The 24,511-nt window shown below is 41.6% G+C and overlaps 1 protein-coding gene across 2 annotated transcripts in view; it reads right to left on the reverse strand.

The window, feature by feature from the left end:
- Positions 1-24,511, reverse strand: part of PCCB (propionyl-CoA carboxylase subunit beta) — a 97,995-nt gene that overhangs the window by 70,329 nt on the left and 3,155 nt on the right. Inside the window, exons 3-6 of one of the 2 annotated variants that reach the window (XM_068972271.1) lie at positions 24,292-24,360; positions 21,077-21,133; positions 19,148-19,261; positions 3,889-3,999 (exon numbers count right to left, since the gene is read on the reverse strand). In XM_068972271.1, coding sequence (XP_068828372.1) covers positions 3,889-3,999; positions 19,148-19,261; positions 21,077-21,133; positions 24,292-24,360 — 351 coding nt within the window. The remainder of the gene's footprint in view (positions 1-3,888; positions 4,000-19,147; positions 19,262-21,076; positions 21,134-24,291; positions 24,361-24,511) is intronic. The other variant, XM_068972272.1, reaches the window with a different exon arrangement.

Consider the following 24,511-nt stretch of genomic DNA (forward strand, 5'->3'; position numbering starts at 1 on the left):
ACGAGAAAGAGGAGGTAGTACCAATATGTAGGTATTAAAATTCTACCAGTGAAGAATGGAATTCAGTTCAGTTCAGTTAAAACACAGGATTAAAAGACAAAGCATACAAAGTCAACATAGAAATCAGCTATACTTCTACATACTATATACAAAATATACACTATATATAAAATATGAGAAAGAAATAAAACCAGCCTATTCACAATAGCATCGAACAATTACAATAATTTAACCAAGGAATTGAAAACTATAGGACTTTGATGAAAAACACCAAAGAAGACACAAATAAATGGGGGAGGGGAACCCATGTTTATGTATAAAAATATTGTCAAAATGTTCATACTACCCAAAGCCATCTATAAATTCCAAGCAACTCCTATCAAAACTGCAATGGCTTTTTTCAACAGAAGTCTGTCATGGCATAAAAAGGGAAACACAGACTAATGGAAAAGAATCAAGAGCCCAGAAACAAGCACTCACATATACAATCAATGAATACTTGACAAGTGAGTCAAGAATACTCAGTGAGGAAAAGATAGTCTCTTCAGTAAATTTACAATGGGAAAACTGGATAACTGCATGCAGAAGGTGAAACTGGACTTGGACCCATATCTTACACCTCTCACAAAAATTAACTTAAAATGAATTAGCAACTTAAAAACCTGAAGCTGTAAAACTTCTAGGAAAAAAAACACAGGGGAAATACTCCCTAACACTGGTCTTGGCAATAATTTTATGTATGACACCAAAAGAGGATCCAACGGAAGTAGAATAAATGTGAGGTTTCCATAGTGGCTCAGTGATAAAGAAACCGCCCGCCAATGCAGGAGACACAGCTTTGATCCTTGGTCTGGGAAGATCACACATGCCACCAAGCAACTTAGGCCATGCTCCACATCTGCTGAGCCAGCACTCTAGAGCCCACATGTTGCAATTATGGAAACCCTCATACCTAGAACAGCAATAAAGACCCAGCACACCCATAAATAAATGAATTTTAAAATACAAATTACTAAGTGGGATTATATCAAAGTAAAAAGCTTCTACAGGGCAAAAGAAACAATCAACAAAATGAAACGGAAACCTACTGAATGGGAGAAACTATTCGCAAATCATATATCTAATAAGGAGTTAATATTCAAAATATAGAGAGAACTCAAGCAACAGCAAAGTTTTCTTGATTAAAAAATGGGCAAAGGACCTGAACAGGTATTTTTCCAAAGAGAATATACAAATGGGTACATGAAAAGATGCTCATTATCACTCATCATCAGGGAAATGCAAACCAAAACCATGATGAGGTTAGAATGCCAATTATCAAAACACCTGTTAGAATCCCAATTACCAAAAAGTCAAGAAATGACAAGTGTTAGTGAGGATGTGGAAAAAAATGGAACACTTGTGCACACTGGTAGGAATGTAAATTGATACAGCCATTGTAGAAAAAAATATGGAAAGATTCCTCAAAAAGCTAAAAACTATAAAATGATCCAGCAATCTCACTTCTGGGTATATATCCAAAGGACCTCAAAGAGATATCTGCATTTCCATGTTCAATACAGCATTATTCACAATAACCAAAATACAGAAACAAGTGCCCACCGATGGATGAATGGATTAAAAAGAAAAATGTGTGACACACATACACACACACACACACAGCATTATCCACTGGATATGCATATTAGTGAAGAAAATGTGACACACACACACACACAGCATTATCCACTGGATATGCATATCAATGAAGAAAATGTGACACACATTCACACACAACCACACACAGAGAAATATCAAGCCATGATAGAAAAGGAAATCCTACCATTTGTGACATGAATAGACCCTTAGGGCACTTTGCTTAGCATATGCTAAGTAAAATAAACCAGAGAAAGAGAAATACTGTTTGATCTCATTTATATGTGGACTCTAAAACAGCTGAACTAGTAGAAAAAGAATGGTGGTTACCAAGTTGTGGGGGGGGCATGTTAATTGAAAGATACAACCTTCCAATTATAAGATGAATAAGTTCTGGGGATTTACTGTACAACATGGTGATTAGTTATCAGTAAATATCATCTCATACACTGGAAAATTGCTGAGAGAGTAGATCCTAAATGTTATCATCACAAAATAGGAATGGCATTTATGCAAGGACTATGGGGGTAATCATTTTGCAATATCAAATCAACATGTACACCTTAAACTAGAACAATGTTATATGTCAATTATATCTCAATAAAACAGGAGAAAATGTTTTAAAATCCCAGCATGTAATTAGGGAGAGGAGGAAAGAAGGCTTTAGCCAGAGGAACTGATCCCACACCTCCATTCCTACCAGGTAGAAAGACAACTAGGGTAGCACCAGGTAGGTATGGCATACACAGATTTAGTGGGCAAAGTTCAAGGAATCCGCTTTGTTCAGGAAGTAAAGGATGTGGTCATCTTAATTTTTTAAAGCCCAACCTAAACTGAACATTGAACTTTTAGGTTGTTTTTAATCGATCACTAAGAAAAAATAGTTGAATTAAGGGGTAAGGACTCTGCTAAATCTTAATTCCTAATGCCAAAGAGAAAAGCGTTTCCTATGTACGCTCCCTATGTTTACACGGCTTTCATCTTGGATGATTCTCTTTCATTTTGTACACTAATTTCTCCTGACATTTATTGCTCATTATGTTTAAAAATATTTTAAGAGAAAAGACTTTTTTAAGTATCAGGGTAAGGGTAATTATACACGTATGATTTCAAATAGGCTTCTTTTAAAAATCATTTTTTTCAAAGGCTACATATTGTATGATTCCCTTTATATGACTTTTTTAAAAATGTGGACCATTTTTAAAGTCTTTCCTGAATTTGTTACAATATTGCTTCTGTTGTTTATGTTTTGGTTTTTTGGCCATGAGGACTAAGGGATCTTAGCTCCCAGAAAAGTATGTTAGTCGCTTTCAGTTCAGTTCAGTTCAGTCGCTCAGTTGTGTCCGACTCTTTGCGACCCCATGAATCACAGCACGCCAGGTCTCCCTGTCCATCACCAACTCCAGGAGTTCACTCAGACTCATGTCCATCAAGTCAGTGATGCCATCCAGCCATCTCATCCTCTGTCATCCCCTTCTGCTCCCAATCCCTCCCAGCATCAGAGTCTTTTCCAATGAGTCAACTCTTCGCTTGAGGTGGCCAGTCGTGTCTGATTCTTTTCGACCCCAAAGACTGTAGCCCACCAGCCTCCTCTGTCCATGGAATTCTCCAGGCAAGAATACTGGAGTGGGTTGTCATTCCCTTCTCCAGGGGATCTTCCTGACCCAGGGATCAAAACCAAACTCCCTGCATTTGAAGGCAAAGTCTTAACCACTAAACTGCCAGGGAAGTCCCCCAAAATCATTTTAAAACATCAAGTCATCTAAATCATGTAATAAAGATATGTACCTTGCACAATGAAGCTAGAAATCAGATTTAACATTATCACCATAGACAAAATATAATAAAATGGCAAAGAGCTGAATAAATAAAGGCAGAACATAAGAAACAACTTCCCAATGAAACAGATTACAGAAAAGTTTTCCATGAGAAACTTTCTAATAGAATCCAGTAAATAATCACCTGTCTGGGCAGAGGATAGAATCCTTTGATTACCTAAAATCATCTGAAATTCATATCAGCAAGTAAAATCACCCACCAATGAAGTACCCAAGCACATTCTGCCACTGAATGCACACAAGCTGCAGTTTTCATGCCAAAACTTTCTCCCTACCAAGATTTTATCATCACTACATTGAAAGTCAATACAACTGTACAGATAACAACCCAGATCTGGGTCAGGAATGATTGCTATTGCACGTGAGGTGCTGCATAACTCTCAAAGGGCAGGAAAACCAGGAATTTCTTTCTTACCTTCACCATGAACGTGAAATCTGTTAAGGCTGGGGAGTAGACAGCCCCACCAGCACATGGGCCCATGATCAGAGAAATTTGAGGGATGACTCCGGATGCTGTGACATTCCTCTGCCAAAAGAGAAAGTCAAAGGTATCTGGTTACAGAGGTGTTCAAGGCATTATCTGCAGAAAGACAGAGGCAACAATGAAAGTACATTTGGCTTTTATTCACAGAAATTCTATCCAAGAGAGCTAATCTGTACAGTTTCTTCCAAAATTGTATATGGGATCTTCTCCCCATAACTGGTGGGAGGGTTGACATATTACTTTCTGGACCAAATAACCTCTTCTCTCCTTGGCAGGGCACTCATTCTCCAAAAGTTCCACCAGGACATGAACTCAAGAGAGAACCCCACCACTCTTACCCCACCTTTAAACACACCTCAAGCCAGAGCCTCTGTCTGTACAAAACTGGCTGGAAGGATGAATGGAAACCTTAGGCATAATACACAGGGCCAACACTTATCCTGGACTCTTGACCTCTACTTGGAGTCCCTTCCGACTCCACACAGAGGATACCCAATAGTTACAGGGTAAGGCTAAGAGGATAAGTGCTAGTTTACCCTAAGTCTTCAATGTCTGCCCACCCCTAGACAAGGCAGATGGACAATAAGGAGGCAGAAGGAGCCAGAAGGGTTCCACAGGGACAACGGAGCTGTGAAGAGCCAACCCTCAGGCCATCTCTTGGGAAAAACAAGATTTCCCAGGGGGCTGGAGGACCTAGACAAGATATGAGCCCAATGACCAGCTCCTATCCTTCCCTGAGCCATGTCAGCTTAAGAGAAATATGTCCATTTTTAGCCCTGCCCTGAGTCAGAGCCCAATTTCTGTAACTCAGGACATAGCTCAGGACAGCACAAAAAGGATCTATAGAGAGGATTCTGGGAAGATATAGAGTGGGAAGCACCAGGAATCTGACACCCCACCTAGACAAAAACTGCACTGGCAGAATCTGCCTCATGCAACTTTTTGGAACTCCAGAGCCTACTGAAGGTTTTTAACTTCCAAAGGAAGATTCAGTTCAGTTCAGTTGCTCAGTCATGTCTGACCCTCTGTGACCCCATGTATTGCAGCACACCAGGCCTCCCTGTCCATCACCAACTCCCGGAGTTTACTCAGACTCACATCCATCGAGTCCGTGATGCGATCCAGCCATCTCATCCTCTGCCATCCCGTTCTCCTCCTGCCCCCAATCCCTCCCATCATCAGAGTCTTTTCCAATAAGTCAACTCTTCACATGAGGTGGCCAAAGTATTGGAGTTTTAGCGTCAGTGTTAATCCTTCCAAAGAACATCGAGGACTGATCTCCTTTAGAATGGACTGGTTGGATCTCCTTGCAGTCCAAGGGACTCTCAAGAGTCTTCTCCAACACCACAGTTCAAAAGCATCAATTCTTCAGCACTCAGCTTTCTTCACAGTCCAACTCTCACATCCATTCATGACCACTGGAAAAACCATAGCCTTGACCAAATGGACCTTTGATGGCAAAGTAATGTTTCTGCTTTTGAATATGCTGTCTAGGTTGGTCATAACTTTCCTTCCAAGGAGTAACTAAATCTACAGGTTTAGTTGATTTTAATTCATTGTTTATTTCTTGGAGGGAGAGTATGCAAAACATTACTATGGTTTAAATTTCAGCTCTTAGCACAGCAGCAGCTACCCCTACCCAGCCCCTAACCCAACTCATGAGGCACATGCAGCTATGCATGTTTTCCTAGAACAGTTTGCCCAGATGAAGGCAAAAAGGACTCTGTCCTCCAAATATTGGAAATCTATGCTCCGACTGTCAGTTGCTGATTCTAACCAGAGGTGCAGTTAGGAAGTTCATTTCAGTTCAGTTGCTCAGTCGTGTCCGACTCTTTGCGACCCCATGAATCACAGCATGCCAGGCCTCCCTGTCCATCACCATCTCCCGGAATTCACTCAGATTCACGTCCATTGAGTCCATGATGCCATCCAGCCATCTCATCCTGTCGTCCCCTTCTCCTCCTGCCCCCAATCACTCCCACCATCAGAGTCTTTTCCAATGAGTCAGCTCTTTGCATGAGGTGGCCAAAGTACTCGAGTTTCAGCTTTAGCATCATTCCTTCCAAAGAAATCCCAGGGTTGATCTCCTTCAGAATGGACTGGTTGGATCTCCTTGCAGTCCAAGGGACTCTCAAGAGTCTTCTCCAACACCACAGTTCAAACCCATCAATTCTTCGGCGCTCAGCCTTCTTCACAGCCCAACTCTCACATCCATACATGACCAATGGAAAAACCATAGCCTTGACTAGATGGACCTTAGTCGGCAAAGTAATGTCTCTGCTTTTGAATATACTATCTAGGTTGGTCATAACTTTTTTTCCAAGGAGTAAGCATCTTTTAATTTCATGCAGTCACCATCTGCAGTGATTTTGGAGCCCCAAAAAATAAAGTCTGACATTGTTTCCCGTTTCCCCATCTATTTCCCATGAAGTGATGGGACCGGATGCCATGATCTTTGTTTTCTGAATGTTGAGCTTTAAGCCAACTTTTTCACTCTCCTCTTTCACTTTCATCAAGAGGCTTTTTAGCTCCTCTTCACTTTCTGCCATAAGGGTGGTGTCATCTGCAAATCTGAAGTTACTGAGATTTCTCCCGGCAATCTTGATTCCAGCTTGTGTTTCTTCCAGTCCAGTGTTTCTCATGATGTACTCTGCATATAAGTTAAATAAGCAGGGTGACAATATACAGCCTTGACGTACTCCTTTTCCTATTTGGAACCAGTCTGTTGTTCCATGTCCACTTCTAACTGTTGCTTCCTGACCTGCATACAGATTTCTCAAGAGGCAGGTTAGGTGGTCTGGTATTCCCATCTCTTTCAGAATTTTCCACAGTTTATTGTGATCCACACAGTGAAAGGATTTGGCATAGTCAATAAAGCAGAAATAGATGTTTTTCTGGAACTCTCTTGCTTTTTCTATGATCCAGCGGATGTTTGCAATTTGATCTCTGGTTCCTCTGCCTTTTCTAAAACCAGCTTGAACATCAGAGAGTTCACAGTTCACGTATTGCTGAAGCCTGGCTTGGAGAATTTTGAGCACTACTTTACTAGCATATGAGATGAGTGCAATTGTGCGGTAGTTTGAGCATTCTTTGGCATTGCCTTTCTTTGGAATTGGAATGAAAACTGACCTTTTCCAGTCCCGTGGCCACTGCTGAGTTTTCCAAACTTGCTGGTATATTGAGTGCAGCACTTTCACAGCATCATCTTTCAGGATTTGAAATAGCTCAATTGGAATTCCATCACCTCCACTAGCTTTGTTCTTAGTGATGCTTTCTAAGGCCCACTTGACTTCACATTCCAAGATGTCTGGCTTTAGATGAGTGATCACATCATCATGATTATCTGGGTCATGAAGATCTCTTTTGTACAATTCTTCCATGTATTCCTGCCACCTCTTCTTAGTATCTTCTGCTTCTGTTAGGTCCAGACCATTTCTGTCCTTTATCAAGCCCATCTTTGCAGGAAATGTTCCCTTGGTATCTCTGATTTTCTTGAAGAGACCTCTAGTCTTTCCCATTCTGTTGTTTTCCTCTATTTCTTTGCATTGATCGCTGAAGAAGGCTTTCCTATTTCTTCTTGCTATTCTTTGGAACTCTGCATTCAGATGCTTATATCTTTCCTTTTCTCCTTTGCTTTTCGCCTCTCTTCTCTTCACAGCTATTTGTAAGGCCTCCCCAGACAGCCATTTGGCTTTTTTGCATTTCTTTTCCATGGGGATGGTCTTGATCCCTGTCTCCTGTACAATGTCACGAACCTCATTTCATAGTTCATCAGGCACTCTATCTATCAGATCTAGGCCCTTAAATCTATTTCTCATTTCCACCATATAATCATAAGGGATTTGATTTAGGTCATACCTGAATGGTCTTGCGGTTTTCCCTACTTTCTTCAATTTGAGTCTGAATTTGGTAATAAGGAGTACATGATCTGAGCCACAGTCAGTTGCTGGTCTTGTTTCTGTTGACTGTATAGAGCTTCTCCATCTTCGGCTGCAAAGAATATAATCAATCTGATTTCAGTGTTGACCATCTGGTGATGTCCATGTGTACAGTCTTCTCTTGTGTTGTTGGAAGAGAGTGTTTGCTATGACCAGTGCATTTTCTTGGCAAAATTCTATTAGTTTTTGCCCTGCTTCATTCCGCATTCCAAGGCCAAATTTGCCTGTTACTCCAGGTGTTTCCTGACTTCCTACTTTTGTATTCCAGTCCCCTATAATGAAAAGGACATCTTTTTTGAGTGTTAGTTCTAAAAGGCAAGTTAGGAAGTTAGGCAGCCATTGTTGTTGCACCTCACCTCATTGTTAAAGCCCCTCCCTCCAGCTCAGAATCACTTGCATGAGGGCAAACCAAACCTAGAATGAGATGCCACATCACACGCATTAGGATGGCTACTATTTAAAAAAATAGAAAATAAGCAGTGTCAGTAAGGATGAGGAGAAACTGGGCCCCTTGTGCACTGCTGGTGGGAATGTAAAATGGTACAGCTGCTGCGAAAAATAGCATGGTTCCTGCTGCTGCTGCTAAGTCGCTTCAGTCATGTCCAACTCTGTGCAACCCCATAGACGGCAGCCCACCAGGCTTCCCCATCCCTGAGATTCTCCAGGCAAGAACACTGGAGTGGGTTGCCATTTCCTTCTCCAATGCATGCAAGTGAAAAGTGAAAGGGAAGTTGCTCAGTTGTGTATGACTCAGCGACCTCATGGACTACAGCCTACCAGGCTCCTCCATCCCTGGGATTTTCCAGGCAAAAGTACTGGAGTGGGATGCCATTGCCTTCTCCAAATAGCATGGTAGTTCCTCAAAAATCTTTAAATAGAATTATCACACAATCCAGAAAGTCTACTGTGGAGTCCTATACCAAAGTCACAGGTGCAAGGCCTTGTAGCAAAGCCACAGATGTGGAGCCCCACAACCAAGGTCATCTCTGGAACTGATAGAGCCCCATAACAACTGTTGCCGAGAGCCCCTCTGATCTAAACTGGCCTATTCTCTGATAGCATATTAGATAAAAATACCACCTTGTCTACCACCTTATAGCATCCTCACCAATCACCTAATGCCACCCTTCCAGCAGGAATTTTCTTTGTTGTGAGGCTACAAATATTGGCTACTAACCCACAAAACCCATGGGCTCTCGCTTGAGCCAGCCGCTGTGATAACAGCATCTCCCACTCTAATAAACTCAATCCTCCTCTCAGTCTGCCTCATGTCAGGAAATTCTTTTCCAACCCACAACATCTACTTTTGGGGATATACCATATAGAATGTAAAGCAGCGTCTCAAGGAGATAATTTTACACCCACATTCATAGCAGTATTACTCACAATACCTAAAATGCCTATCAACAGATGAATGGATAAACAAAATATATGTGTATACAGTGGAATATTATTCAGCCAGTCACAGAAAACCAGTGTACAATTTTCCTTAAATAAGCTATTTAGTCAAAATAATAGAGACAGAGTAGAATGGTGATTACCAGGGACTGGGGAAGGGGATAACAGAGAGTAATTGTTTAATGGGTTCAGAGTTTCAGTTTTGCAAGACAAAAAGTTATGGAGATGAACAATGGTGACAATGGTGACAGGTGCACAAAATCATGAATGTATTCAAGACCAATGAACTGTACCTTTAAGAATGTTTAAATTTAGTAAGTTTTCTATTATGTGTATTTTACCACAACTATTAAAAAGATGAAGAAAAGCTGTCCATACTCTGCAGAAAAAATATCAAGCTGGGTGAACAGGCTTCCAGCTATGACAGAGTAAAGAGTTCAGAAAACTCTCCAAAAACCAACTACAAAATATCACTAAATTGTCAAAAATATTTCAGGGCTCTGAAACTGGACCAAATGTTAACAGAGGAGTGTTTACTAATGAAAAACTGCTGACTGTGTGATAAGAACAGTGGGAGTCTAAGGCATTCTTAACCAAGGCTCTATCATTGCCCACACAAGCTCAGGATGTCCTTCAGGGTGAAAGAAAACATCACCAGATGGTCATTCAAATCCACAAGATGTAAGAACACTAAAACTGATAAATTTGTGGTTAAATATACAATACTGCATAAACATAGTTCTCTCTCTTAATACTTTAAAAACAACAAGGGTGCATAAAGCAAAAATGGTAACACGTTGATGTTAGACTTATAACAATAACAGCGCAAAGAAAGGAGGATAAAAGTGGAGCTCTGTTGGAACCAAGTTCTTATATTTTACCAGAATTAAGTCAGGATCAGTTTGAAATAGATAAATTTACATTTTATTACCCTTAGAGTTGAAACCATGTACAAGCCCGGTGTCCTTGTCTTTTGAAGTACAATGCTGACTCAAGAGTTAATGAGTGGGAAATGTGAAGATGTAGAAACAAAGAATAGCTGTTGGGCTAAGGAACTGGTAACAATTTAGACTGTAATTCTGCCACATAACTGAATCACCAAACTGCCAGTTTCCTGAAAGACATAAACGCTTGACACACATTCCTAAGTTGTTTTTACAGGAAGCAGACCCCCTCCAGATGAAAAATGCTAACCACAGGAACATAGACCCTGGACTGGTTGAAACCAGAAGGTTGACTGTATTGCTGATCCTGTTCGTGATGCCAATTGTTTTGCTGTTCACACTGTTCACTGAACCCAGGGTAGGCAAGCTAAGAGGCTGGAAGAAGACACAAGGACCCATAGGAACTGTAGACATGTTTATTCTCTCTTGGCTGGCACGGCAGCCATAACACAGCCTCTCTCCTAGCTGACACAGCAACTGTAGCAGCAGCCGCAAAATAGCCATAACTAAGTCATCACATTATCTCACATAACATAACCATGATGCCACACCAGCAGCCAGGGCTTTTCAAGTGAAGCTTATATATACTTATAGAACAAAACTCGTGGTGTGCATGAGTATTGTTATAATTGATCTCAGCTGTTACATAACCCTGCAAAGATATTGTTTACAGAACATAGGGTGAGAGGGTGTGAGAACATAGAGCGAGAGAGTCTGACTGGAGCCATCTTGTTAATTTCCCCACAGTTGATGATGCTAGAAACTTCACCTTGATGCCAACCAATCCAAGAACTGTCCACGAGCTGATCATGCCCTGCTCCTTGAACACTATAAAACTCTTCACTACCCCTCCCATGGGTGGTCACACAGTCTTCAGGGCATTAGCCCACTCTGGCCCCCTTTGCCTGGCAAAGCAATAAAAGCTAGTCTTTTCTACTTCACCCAAAACTCTGTCTCCGTGTTTCTATTTGGCACCTGTGAAGAGAGGCTGAGTTTCAACAAGAGTAACCACTTAAAAAACTCATACAGTACCAAAAGCTCAGAGGAATTGAAAAGGTACAGTTAAAAATATGTGTTTGACATAATATTTGAGTGACATCAAAGAAGATTATAGAAAAGGAATCCATCCCACCACCGAAATAACTACGGAGTTGGCACGAACTGTCTGAAGCAACTCTTTTGAAATTCTGCAATCTAGAGGAACACTTGTAGCTTCCAAGAAAGACTTCCTAAAGTGGTAGGTAAATTTCGGTCAATTTTCACATTTAGCATAGTAGTCTTGCAACAGAGTTCTTTGCTTCCTTAATTAGCAGAAGGAGGGGGAAACCCATGCTCAGCAGGGAGGAGCAAGAACAAACAAGTTTCCTTTGGTTGCTGGTTCCCCAAATTGGGAGGCAGGCAGGTGGTAAGCTTGTTCATTATATTGGGTGAGGGTAGGGGTGTGTCCAGGTGTCAGAGGAGGGCATGCACAGTATCCTGCTTTCGCTCCAGGCTCCTGAGAAGTAGCAGTTGCGTTTTCTGTTTTTTTTGCATCTTTTGTCCAGAATTTGTCCTTACTGCCCATGCATGAAGTTATTTTTAGTCCCATACAGTTTCTCTGTATTTTGTTACTCGAGGTGTGTCCAGGTACAAGCACTGCAGCACTGCAGCAAAGAGTCCCAGATCTCAGTAGCTACCCTCCCACAGCCTACAACCCTGTAGCAGCCTGGGTTCCTAGGGTGGCTAGCTGGTGTCAGGGTGGGTAACAAGGGCCTTGTCCTCCAAAAATCAGGTTTGTGGCTTTGGTTACTGATTACGGGTTTTGATCACTGGGAGGCCAGCACAGAGGCTAGCCATTGTTTTACCCCTGACTGGCTAAAGCTACTTCCCAGCTGAGATGGGATTTAAAGGGATGGACTTCTCATCTCCTAGGAGCCAGATATTTAAAGAAATGTTTGTCAGGTCACCAGGTGACTGCAGACACAATGGAATTGTTAGGGGAAGCACAGAGATTGAAACTGTCCCCCCTGGCCAGGCACCACAGTAACCACTTGCATGAGTTATTTTATGAAGGAGGTCCTGGTAAAGAACATGAAACTAATAAGCCACCATCAACCAGAAGAGTTCAGGAAAAGTCAAAAGGAGGTGCCAGGTGTCCTGACACCTCCCAGAATCCTTCTCGCTGGCATCCATCTTGGCTGAGTGTGCCATCAGCAAACAGAACAACTGGCCAAAGACAACTCGGAAACTAATCCCATCACCATAAAACCTGAGACTGCAAACCATGTGGCAGAGAAGTTCTCCTGGGTTCCCTTACCCTACTGCTCTCCACCCAGGCACCCCTTTCCCAATAAAACCTCTTGTTTTGTTAGCATGTGTGTCCCTCAGTGAGTATTTGACAAGAGCCCACTTTCAGGTCCTGGAAGGGGTTCCCCTTCCTGCAACAGAATTAAAATGTTTTAATGGAAATGTTTAAATGGAAAACATTTTGCAAAAATAAGTTGGAAAAGTCACAAATGGAAGCCCCTGGTGGCACAGATGGTAAAAAATCTGCCTGCAATGCAGGAGACCCAGGTTCAATCCCTGGGTCAGGAAGGTCCCCTGGAGAAGTGAATGGCAACTCACTCTAGTGTTCTTGCCTGGAAAAATCCCACGGACAGAGGAGCCTTGTGGGCTACAGTTCATGGGTTCACAGAGTCAAACACGACTGAGCAACTAACACTTTCACTTTTCAGCCCTCAATAAGCAAAAATCAGCAATCCAAAAAGTGGGAGATTTAGATCCCCAACATTACCAAACATAATTCAATGTCTAGTACATAAAAAATTACCAAACACACAAAGAAATAGCCTAGTATAGTCTATTTAGAGGGAAAAAAAAGAACCTGACGAAAACTACTGCTGGGAAGCCCAGACAATGGGATTATAAGTCAAAGATGTTATATTAACTGTCTTAAATATGTTGAGTGAGCTATAGGGAATCAGGAAAACAATGTGTGAACAAAATGAGAAAGACGTAACGAAACAGAAATTACAGAGAGAAACCAAGCATAAATTCTGGAGTTAAAAAGTACAGTAACTGAAACAAAAAGGTGACTAAAGGGGTTTAACAGATTTTAGCAAGCAGAAGAACCTGAGAGAACTTGAAGACAAGACAACTGAAACTATTCAGTCTGAGGAATAGCGAAAAAGGAAAAAAAAAAAAAAAAAGAATAGAGACGGAGGGACGTGTGGAAAAACATCAAATGAACCAACAAACACCATATACGGATACCAGGAGAGAGCGTACTTCTGATGTGAAGATAAGCATGTAGATCAATGGAAAAGAACTGAGTCCAGAAAGAAACCCTTAATTTATCTCAACTGATTTTCTTTCCACCAAAGTGCCAGGACAATTCAAGAGAGAAAGAATGATCATGTCAGTAAACGGTGGTGAGATAAGGATGAGTTTGGACCCTGACCTCACAACATACTCAAAAGGGATCACAGACCTAATAGGAGAGCCAAAATCTATAAAACTCCATTAAAAAAAAACAAAACACTGGACAAAATCTTCATGACTTCATGACATAGTGGACAGGGTTCTTACATATGACAAATAAAGCATGATTCACAATAGAAAAAACTGATAAACTGGACATTAAAATTTAAAATTTTGCACTTCAAAAGCCACCATTAAGAAACAAAAAGCTACAGACTAGAAAAATAAATTTGTAAATCTTATCTGATAGAGGATTTGTATCCAGAATATATAAAGAACTCTCACAACTCAAGATCCAATTACAAAATGAGCAAAAGATCTGAATGAACGCTTCAGCAAATAAAATATACAAATGACTACTATGCACATTAAAAAATACTCAACTGGATTCGTTAGCAGGAAAATACAGATTAAAATCTTAGATACCACTACTTATCCCTGAAAGAGCTATAATGAAAAAGGATGACAATGCTAAGTGTCGCCAAGGATGGCAAGAACCTGAAACCCTCAATTACAGCCACTTTGGAAAAAAATTTGGCAGTTTCTTGTAAAGTTACACATAAACTTATCACAATGAAGTCAAGCAGGATCTTGTAAGACCTTCCCAAGTGCAAAAATCTTACTGTGTCCCCCAATTTTTGTTTGTAGGGAAAATGGTTCAGTCTCCTAGACCTTCCCTGAGTTTCAAAGGGCAGATTCAAACAATAACTAGTTAAGGGAGTAAATGGGGCCTGGGCCTGTTCCTCCTCAGGGGATGGGCCTAACAATTTGACACATATCTCTGAGTTCTACAGAAACTAAGGCCCTCTACCACCGGGGTGGGGGATGGTAACTTGAGGCTAAGCACAAGCACTGGACCCCAGCCTGGCTGGAACCAGAATGCTGATGAGTGAGATTGCACCATGTTATCTCACCATCAACCAGATAGAGGAAGGTCAGACACACTGCTCCTCCCCTCCCTCACCTTCCCAAAAAGTCTTCCCTGAAACACACTGAGGAGTTCAGGTCTTTCCTTGGCCCTACAATAAACCTTTCTCCACTCCACACTCCAACATTTTAGTTTTGTTTGGCCTCAATATGCATCTGGCACACAAACTTAGGTTCAACAATTTGACCAATAATTCTACTCTTAGGAATATATTCAAGGGTTATGAAAATATATGTCCACACAATGAGTTATATACAAATGTACATTGCAGCATTATTTATAATAAAGTAGAAATCCAAATGTCCATCAATTAGATAAACAAAATATGGTATGAAGTGAAGTGAAGTCGCTCAGTCGTGTCCGACTCTTTGCGACCCCGTGGACTGTAGCCCACCAGGATCCTCCGTCCATGGGATTCCAGGCAAGAGTACTGGAGTGGATTGCCATTTCCTTCTCCAGGAGATCTTCCCGACCCAGGGATCGAACCCAGGTCTCCCTCATCGTAGGCAGACGCTTTAACCTCTGAGCCACCAGGGAAGCCTCCAAAATGTGGTATCAGTTCAGTTCAGTCGCTGAGTCGTGTCCGACTCTTTGCGACCCCATGAATTGCAGCTCGCCAGGCCTCCTTCTCCATCACCATCTCCCGGAGTTCACTCAGACTTAAATCCATCAAGTCCGTGATGCCATCCAGCCATCTCATCCTCTGCTGTCCCCTTCTCCTCCTGCCCCCAATCCCTCCCAGCATCAGAGTCTTATCCAATGAGTTAACTCTTCGCATGAGGTGGCCAAAGTACTGGAGTTTCAGCTTTAGCGTCATTCCTTCCAAAGAAATCCCAGGGTTGATCTCCTTCAGAATGGACTGGTTGGATCTCCTTGCAGTCCAAGGGACTCTCAAGAGTCTTCTCCAACACCACAGTTCAAACCCATCAATTCTTCGGCGCTCAGCCTTCTTCACAGCCCAACTCTCACATCCATACATGACCAATGGAAAAACCATAGCCTTGACTAGATGGACCTTAGTTGGCAAAGTAATGTCTCTGCTTTTGAATATACTATCTAGGTTGGTCATAACTTTTCTTCCAAGGAGTAAGCGTCCTTTAATTTCATGGCTGCAGTCACCATCTGCAGTGATTTTGGAGCCCAAAAAAAAAAGTCTGACACTGTTTCTACTGTTTCCCCATCTATTTCCCATGAAGTGATGGGACCAGATGCCATGATCTTCGTTTTCTGAATGTTGAGCTTTAAGCCAACTTTTTCACTCTCCTCTTTCACTTTCATCAAGAGGCTTTTTAGCTCCTCTTCACTTTCTGCCATAAGGGTGGTGTCATCTGCAAATCTGGAGTTACTGAGATTTCTCCTGGCAATCTTGATTCCAGCTTGTGTTTCTTCCAGTCCAGTGTTTCTCATGATGTACTCTGCATAGAAGTTAAATAAGCAGGGTGACAATATACAGCCTTGATGTACTCCTTTTCCTATTTGGAACCAGTCTGTTGTTCCATGTCCACTTCTAACTGTTGCTTCCTGACCTGCATACAGGTTTCTCAAGAGGCAGGTTAGGTGGTCTGGTATTCCCATCTCTTTCAGAATTTTCCACAGTTTATTGTGATCCACACAGTCAAAGGCTTTGGCATAGTCAATAAAGCAGAAATAAATGTTTTTCCAGAACTCTCTTGCTTTTTCCATGATCCAGCAGATGTCGGCAATTTGATCTCTGGTTCCTCTGCCTTTTCTAAAACCAGCTTGAACATCAGGGAGTTCATGGTTCACATATTGCTGAAGCCTGGCTTGGAGAATTTTGAGCATTACTTTACTAGCATGTGAGATGAGTGCAATTGTGTGGTAGTTTGAGCATTCTTTGGCATTGCCTTTCTTTGGGATTAGAATGAAAACTGACCTTTTCCAGTCCTGTGGCCACTGCTGAGTTTTCCAAACTTGCTGGTATATTGAGTGCAGCACTTTCACAGCATCATCTTTCAGGATGTGAAACAGCTCAACTGGAATTCCATCACCTCCACTAGCTTTGTTCTTAGTGATGCTTTCTAAGGCCCACTTGACTTCACATTCCAAGATGTCTGGCTCTAGATGAGTGATCACATCATCATGATTATCTGGGTCGTGAAGATCTTTTTTGTACAGTTCTTCCATGTATTCTTGCCATCTCTTCTTAATATGGTATATTAAAATGTGGTATATCTATATAATATTATTCAGCAATAAACACAAACCACTGATAAACAGTACAGTATGAATCAACTTCAAAAACATTATGCTAAGTGAAAAGAGTCAGATGAAAAAGGATCTTTTTGGAAGGAAAGATTCTAAACTATAGATTGTGGTAATGGTTTAAGTATATTTTAGAAACTGTTGAATTGTATGCAATGGATGGATTTTATGACTTGTAAATTATATCTCAATAAAGCTGTATTTTAAAATATCAGAAGTCATGGAAGACAAACAAAATTTGAGGAAATGTTCCAGATTAAAGGAGATTAAAGAGATATGACAACTAAAAGTGAAAGTGAAGTCTCTCAGTCGTGTCTGACTCTTTGCGACCCCATGGACTGCAGCCTACCAGGCTCCTCCATCCATGGGATTTTCCAGGCAATAGTACTGGAATAGGTTGCCATTTCTTTCTCCAGGGGGATCTTCCCGACCCAGGGATCGAACCCGGTTCTCCTGCATAGCAGACAGATGCTTTACCCTCTGAGGCACTAAAGGCAGTACCTAATCCTAGACTGGATTGGGGGTGGGGGGGATGCCCAGGGAGTGGGGAGTAATTTAAAGGTCTTTATTAGAATCATTTGATGGAATATGAAAAACATCGATGAGTCAGTATGAAGTTTCCTAACTATGGTACTCTGTTTATACAAGAATGTCCTTGTTCTTAGAAAACAATGAAGGATTTAGGAGATAAAGGGTGCACAATCTCCAATCTATTCTCAAATGTTTCAGAAAAATATAACATGCAAATATGCACATAGAGAGAGAAAATGGTAAGAGCAAACAGGCAAAATGTAAACTGGTGAATGCAGGTAAACGATATATAGGAGTTTCTTTACTCCCTACTGGGCTATCCCTAGAGCTCAAGTTTAAAGATTAAAAAGTAGGTTTAAGATCTACAAAGTGGCTTCTCAATGCACCCAAGTGCTCCCACAACTAGCCGAGTATCATACACAAAGTAAACACACATTTTTCTGTCTGATCACAGAGGGCAGAGGCTAGGAATGAAAACCTTCATAAGCGTGCAGGCCAGAGGACAACAAGAATAGCTGGCCTGATTAGAAACAATGTCTGCCTGTCTCCGTCCTATCTCTCCTCCCTTCCCTGGAAATGCTGACCTGTCCCTTCTCTTAAGTTTCCATTTGGCAGGATCTCTCCCTCACTCCAGCCTCCCTTACTACACTCTCACAATACACTTCCCACTTCAAATAACACATTTAATTTATTTTTATGTTTCTTTTTATTCCTTTCTCTTTAATTTCAGTCTGTAGGAAAGCAGAAAGATATCTGAAATGATGTTCACCAGAAGTTCCTGAATGGTGAGGTCTGGGGGAAGGGAGATTTCTTTCTTCTTCGCACTACAGCTTGAACTTTGTTCTGTGTAATGATCTTGCAATGTCTTAACCAAAAAAAAAAAAGCACTGCTTTCTTAAAATTTCCAATCCTATGCCTGCTGCTGCTGCTGCTAAGTTGCTTCAGTCGTGTCTGACTCTGTGTGACCCCAGAGACGGCAGCCCACCAGGCTCCCCTATCCCTGGGATTCTCAAGGCAAGAACACTGGAGTGGGTTGCCATTTCCTTCTCCAGTGCATGAAAGTGAAAAGTGAAAGTGAAGTCGCTCAGTCGTGTCCGACTCTTAGTGACCCCATGGACTGCAGCCTACCAGGCTCCTCCACCCATGGGATTTTCCAGGCAAGAGTACTGGAGTGGGATGCCATTGCCTTCTCCGATTCCAATCCTATAGATACATGTATACATATAACCGAATCACTACACTATACATCTAAAGCTAACATAGCATTGTTAATCAACTATACTCCAATATAAAATAAAAAGTCAAAAAAAATTATAATAAAATTTCTAATTCCAGCAAGTCGGTTAATTTTAACCTTTTAGATTCCTTCCTCCTTGCTTTTGAAAAAAAAAAAAAATTTAAGTGACTTTCACTTCTGAATGATCTTTATTTTTGCCCAGTAAGTACAAGGCCTCTACGAGTAAAAAAGGAAGAAAATCCTCCCCATTGTACCTCTCTTGCTTTTTCTTCCCATTGTAGCAGCACTCTGCTTGAAAGATCTCAGTTCCCCCAACCAGGGATTAAAAACCCACGCAATGGCAGAGTCCTATCCACTAGGCCTCTAGGGAACTCCCATCTCTCCTGGTTTTCATCTGCCCTCATGCCACCCCCAGTGACACAGGAAGGAGCCACAGGACATAAGGAGGTGAGATGAGGAAGCTCTAATCAGCACACAGCTTAGAGAACTCAGTCCTGTACTCTTTGATTTTTCTCTTTGAACAGTTTCTCACCAGAAAGATGTCTGCGTAGCCAGCCAAAGACTCCACTCCCTCTTGAATCCGTGCACCCCCCGAGTCATTCAGTCCAATCACTGGAGCCCCCACTGTGAGGGCTTGGTCCATGATCTGAGACAGCAGAGAAATTTTTTGTGAGACAACGGATCTTGCTATGAAAAACCGTATTTACAAAGCACCACAGTGGTTTTCTAGAAAATGTTTTAAGTGTACTTTTCAAAACAGGAGTCGGTAACACTGGCTTCATTCCCCATGGTGACTGAGTACCTTCATGGAAGACAGAAAATCAGAAATTTAAAGGGCTAATTAAAGACCCCCAAGCAGCCCAGGGCCAAAGAACTTCCCATTAGCAGAGGTTAAGACTATTCATGGCAATTTCTAGAGCCAGAGGCCCAGGCTGTAATATTTTTTCAATAGTCAGTTTTGTCCCCAACTACTCTTTTGAAAGAACTGACAGAAGACAGAACGGCAAGGCAATATTTTTCTTTTAGTGTTTATGTATTTATTTGGCTGCACTGGGTCTTAGTTGTGGTATATGGGATCTAGTTCCCAACTAGGGATCGAACCTAAGCCTCCTGCATCAAGAGCATGGAGTCTTAGCCACTGGACCACCAGGGAAGTCCCCCAAAGCAGTATTTTTGTGAAAGTAAATGTGGACCCATCTATTAAGCAGAACCCAGGCTCAGGCCTTCTACTTCCAACGAACAGATTTTTCTCACAGGTCAGTAGTTGACAACCTAATGAGCGACATTTTTAACAGTGCTAGAGAATTTACAAAGTACTTTCACTTCCATTGTTTCATTTAACCATCATAACAGAGGCAGTAAGAAAAGAAAAATTAGGAAGGTTTACAAGTGAAGTGATTGGCCCAAGGTCTCAGGAATAACACATGCCAGGACCACATCGAGAAGCCAGGTGTTCTGTTACACAGGGAAACCCGCCCAGCTATTAAGTAATGTCTACCTTTAGATCAGCTGGTTAGAGCATGGTGCTAGTAACGCCAAGGTTACAGGTTCAATCCCCATACGGGCCATAGTTCCCTCTGGGCTTCCTTAGTGGCTCAGACAGTAAAGAATCTGTCCATAATGTGGGAGACCTAGGTTTGATATCTGGGTAGGGAAGATCCCCTGGAGGAGGACATGGCAACCCACTCCAGTTTTCCTACCTGGAGAATCCCCATGGACAGAGGAGCTTGGTGTACTACAGTCCATGGGGTCACAAAGAGTAGGACACAACTGAGCAACTAAGCATAGCACCTTTAATTCCAAAACTCTCCAAATGTGATCTACACTATTACTCACTTCCAGAGCATCTAATCTCTAGCAGAGGTTTTTAAATACCATCATGTAATCCCTGCACTGTTCTTTTAGCAACTGAATTCTCCACCTAGACCACGGGTTCTTTACTTGGGGTCCCAAGAACCCAAAGTGGCTTGTGAACTTGGACCCTTAGAGCAAGGAATCTATGAACTTGGATGGGAAAATCTTACATCTTTATTAACCACAGAAGTATTAGAAATACCTGTGGTTTTTGTCATAAATAGAAGTCACAGATTTTTATGTCCCATTAAAGTTCCTGCAGATAATCCCAAAATACTGTTTTCATTCATACCTACTTTGAAACCAGAGTGTAACCACTGCTAAATCTTGTTATTTAACACATTAAATAAGGAAGCATATATATTACATATGTGATTTTTAATATTTTTAATCCCTTCTATTCCTACATATTTTATTTTATGCATGTATAAAAATGTGGGTCCCAGCTTCATAAGACTGCCAAAGAGTTCCATGTTACAAAAAATGTTAAGAACTCCTGCCCTGAACTGAAGGAACCTTCAGGTCAGCACCACATGCTGCACACCTCTGACCCACCCCATGTAACTGATAAAAGTACTGAGTTTGTTTCCCAACATTAAATACTTACTTTGCAGATCTTTTGGGCATGTGCTCCGGACAGGCTACCTCCAAAAACTGTAAAATCCTAAAAAGAAAACAACTAAATGAAAAAAATCTGTAATGACTAGGCAGAGACGAAGACCCACTAGGAGGAGGAAATGAAAAATTCACAGATTTTAAAGTTTTTAAAGCATTTTCAAAAGTTTAAAAGACTGGGGAAAAAGTCTGACTTCTATATTATTCCATAGAATAAGTAGTGAATAAAATATCTTAAAAGGGGTTCATGTAATGTGAACAGCAAAAGACCTACTTTTTATCTATAAAAAAGATTTGTAGCTCTGAGGAAAGGAAAAGTTTTCATGCAGAATTAACCTCCAAAATCAGAGGTTATCAGAGGTTCTATGGAGGTCAAACAGGCATTTCTATTACTAGGATATATTTGCTGTTTTGATAAAAGAGGTGAAAAAAGTGAATGACAGGCCTCACTGCTGCTTCTTGCCTCTAGATTTTCATTACCTTCTGATATAAAAAGCTTTCTGTAGGAATGACCTCCTTCCTAAAACCCCCTCAAAAAGACAGTAGAAAATTAATAACAGATTCAGCCCATGAGGACAAAAAAGGAAGAGCAAACAACAGCAGACGAGAGAGTAAACAAATGAGCGAACTAAAAGCACGAGTATCTAACTCGGAGCAAATGGAAGCCTCTACACTTGTGTAGGGATAACCTCAGGAGGGGACAGTCCAGGAACCACAAAGTGTGGTGGGAAGAGGCTGACAGGAAGTCTGGGTTGAGAGCAGTTAGACCCCACAGGGCCTCTTCTTTACCTGGAGAGGAAAAAGGATGTTTACTCTCTAAAGAAACCTAATCAGAGGGCTGTTGTCACAACCCCCGCCACTAGAGGCAGCAAAGATGAGGCTGAAAACAGGTGAGATTTCCAATCTGTACAATGAGCCAATGTTGACCTCCCTCTACCAGGAACACATCTACAGCCAATTATCGCACAAAAGACTGTGACTGCTGCTGCTGCTAAGTCACTTCAGTCATGTCTGACTCTGTGCGTCCCCATAGACAGCAGCCCACCAGGCTCCCCCGTTCCTGGGATTCTCCAGGCAAGAACACTGGAGTGGGTTGCCACTTCCTTCTCCAATGCATGAAAGTGAAAAGTGAAAGTGAAGTCGCTCAGTTGTGTCCAACTCTTTGCGACCCCATGGACTGCACCCTTGTTTCTCTGGAAAAATGAATACTCCTCCTAGAAAAAAGGCCTGCAGATATGAACATCTGGGGGATCACTACAAAAGAGCTAGCTCATCATTCTTCCCCTCAGTGTCTTTCAGGGCCTATTTCACATGCCCCATGTTCCCTAAAGCTTTCCTGGATCCCAATGTGATCTTTCCGTGTCCTGAGAGCTAGCCCAGAACCTGACTGTAGATGTAGCCATTCCTGTTCTGCCCCACTCCATCAACAAAATGATTAGCTTCTTCAGGACAAGAACTGTCTCCTCATCTCCACCTCTACCACACTCCCGCCAAACAGCGGCAGAAGAGGCGCTCAGAGTATCAATTCAATGAATTTTTGTATCTGCTTAAAGTTCAGAGAACACTATGCCCAAAAAGCACAATAACCTTCTTTGTTCTAGCTATCTCACTAACGGTTCCTTCTGTACAATTTTTTGCCTCAGTTCAGTTCAGTTGCTCAGTCGTGTCCGACTCTTTGCGACCACAAATGATTCTTTCTAGTCAGGCATTTGGTAGACTCATTTATAAAAAAGTTTTAAAATATTTCAAAAGTAATCCTATTCGCAAATTAGTATGGTTTAAATTTTAAAATAATCAAGTATAATTATTTTACTACCAAACCCAGAAAACATTCTAGGTTCCTAACCAAGCTTCTACTTTTAAGATCTGTAAAAGAAATTGAATATTTAGAATTATATATATATTCCCATCTCTTAGTGGAGGGGAAAAAAAAGTCAAACAAAAAAATAGTATACAACATGTTCTTCGCATTAGTTTTCATTGCTGTTGTAACAAATTACCACAAATTCAGTGGCTTGAGACAATAGATATTCATTACCTTACAGTTCTGTAATTCAGAAGTCCTACATAGGTCTCATTGAGCTAAAATCATGATTAGCGGGTCTATACTCCTTTCTGGAGGCTCCAGGGGAGAATCTCTTTTATCTTTTCCAACTTCTGCTGCTGCTGCTAAGTCACTTCAGTCATGTCCAACTTTGTGCGACCCCATAGATGGCAGCCCACCAGGCTCCCCTGTCCCTGGGATTCTTCAGGCAAGACTACTGGAGTGGGTTGCCATGTCCTTCTCCAATGCATGAAAGTGAAAAGTGAAAGTGAAGTCGCTCAGTCGTACCCGACTTAGCGACTCCATGGACCGCAGCCTACCAGGCTCCTCCATCCATGGGACTTTCCAGGCAAGAGTACTAGAGTGGGGTGCCATTGCCTTCTTCTTTCCAACTTCTAGAGACCATCTATTTGCTTTCCTCCCCTCACGACCCGTCCGCCCTCTTCTGAGGCAGCAACGGCAGGCGGAGTCCTTCTCACACAGCCTACTCCAACCTCCCCTTCTGCCTCTCTCTTCCACTTCTAAGGACCCTTGTGCTTACACTGGGCCCACCTAAGTAACCCAAGCTGTTCTATTTTAAAGTCAACTGATTAGTAACATTTATTCCATCTGCAAGCTTAATTCTACTTTGCCAGGTAAAATTACATATTCACGGGTTTCAGGGATTAGGATTTTGAGTCACTATTCTGTCTACCACATTCTCCTATGGTCTCCATGTGAAGAAACTGTATCTGTCTTGATACAGCCTAATAAAACTTGGTTGAACACATTCATGAAAGCCCAAAAGGGCCTATGGTTCTGAGAGTGAACTCCCCTCTGCCCAAATGCATCCACTGCCCAGACTATGGCAGCCCTCCCAGCACACACCCAATCTGCCAAGGGGAATCTCACTCACTTGGATAAACTCCTGTCTCCCAAGACCACTTACAAGACTACTGTCCTATGATCCTCCTTCAAACAGACTAAGGACTCTTTCTCCCTAAGAAAAAAAACACATAGTATAATACTCGGGACATATGTACTAAAAATAATAATAATTCCCTCACCAGCCCCAACTATAGGTAAGCATTCTTTCCCCAGAACTGTTTCTTTTTCAAAGAAAAGAACATTTTACTCCTGGCTCTGCCCTCAAGGAAAGCTCAGCCAATTAGAGTAGAAAATACCTGACTGAAGACATAAACCAGTCTTCCATTGATTCGCCCTCGTCCAGTGACCACACTGTCTCCAGGAAACTACCAGAAAAACAGAAAAATAAAGGTTAAAAAATCCAAAGACTTCTCTCATGAATCTAGCAATTATGCCCCAATGAAAGATCCCACCCTAAAATAAAATTCCACCCCAAATCCCTTAAAATTCAGTATAAATACAGAACATGAAGGAATC

Source organism: Capricornis sumatraensis, chromosome 1 (assembly GCF_032405125.1).
Source record: "Capricornis sumatraensis isolate serow.1 chromosome 1, serow.2, whole genome shotgun sequence".
NCBI classification, from domain to species: domain Eukaryota; kingdom Metazoa; phylum Chordata; class Mammalia; order Artiodactyla; family Bovidae; genus Capricornis; species Capricornis sumatraensis.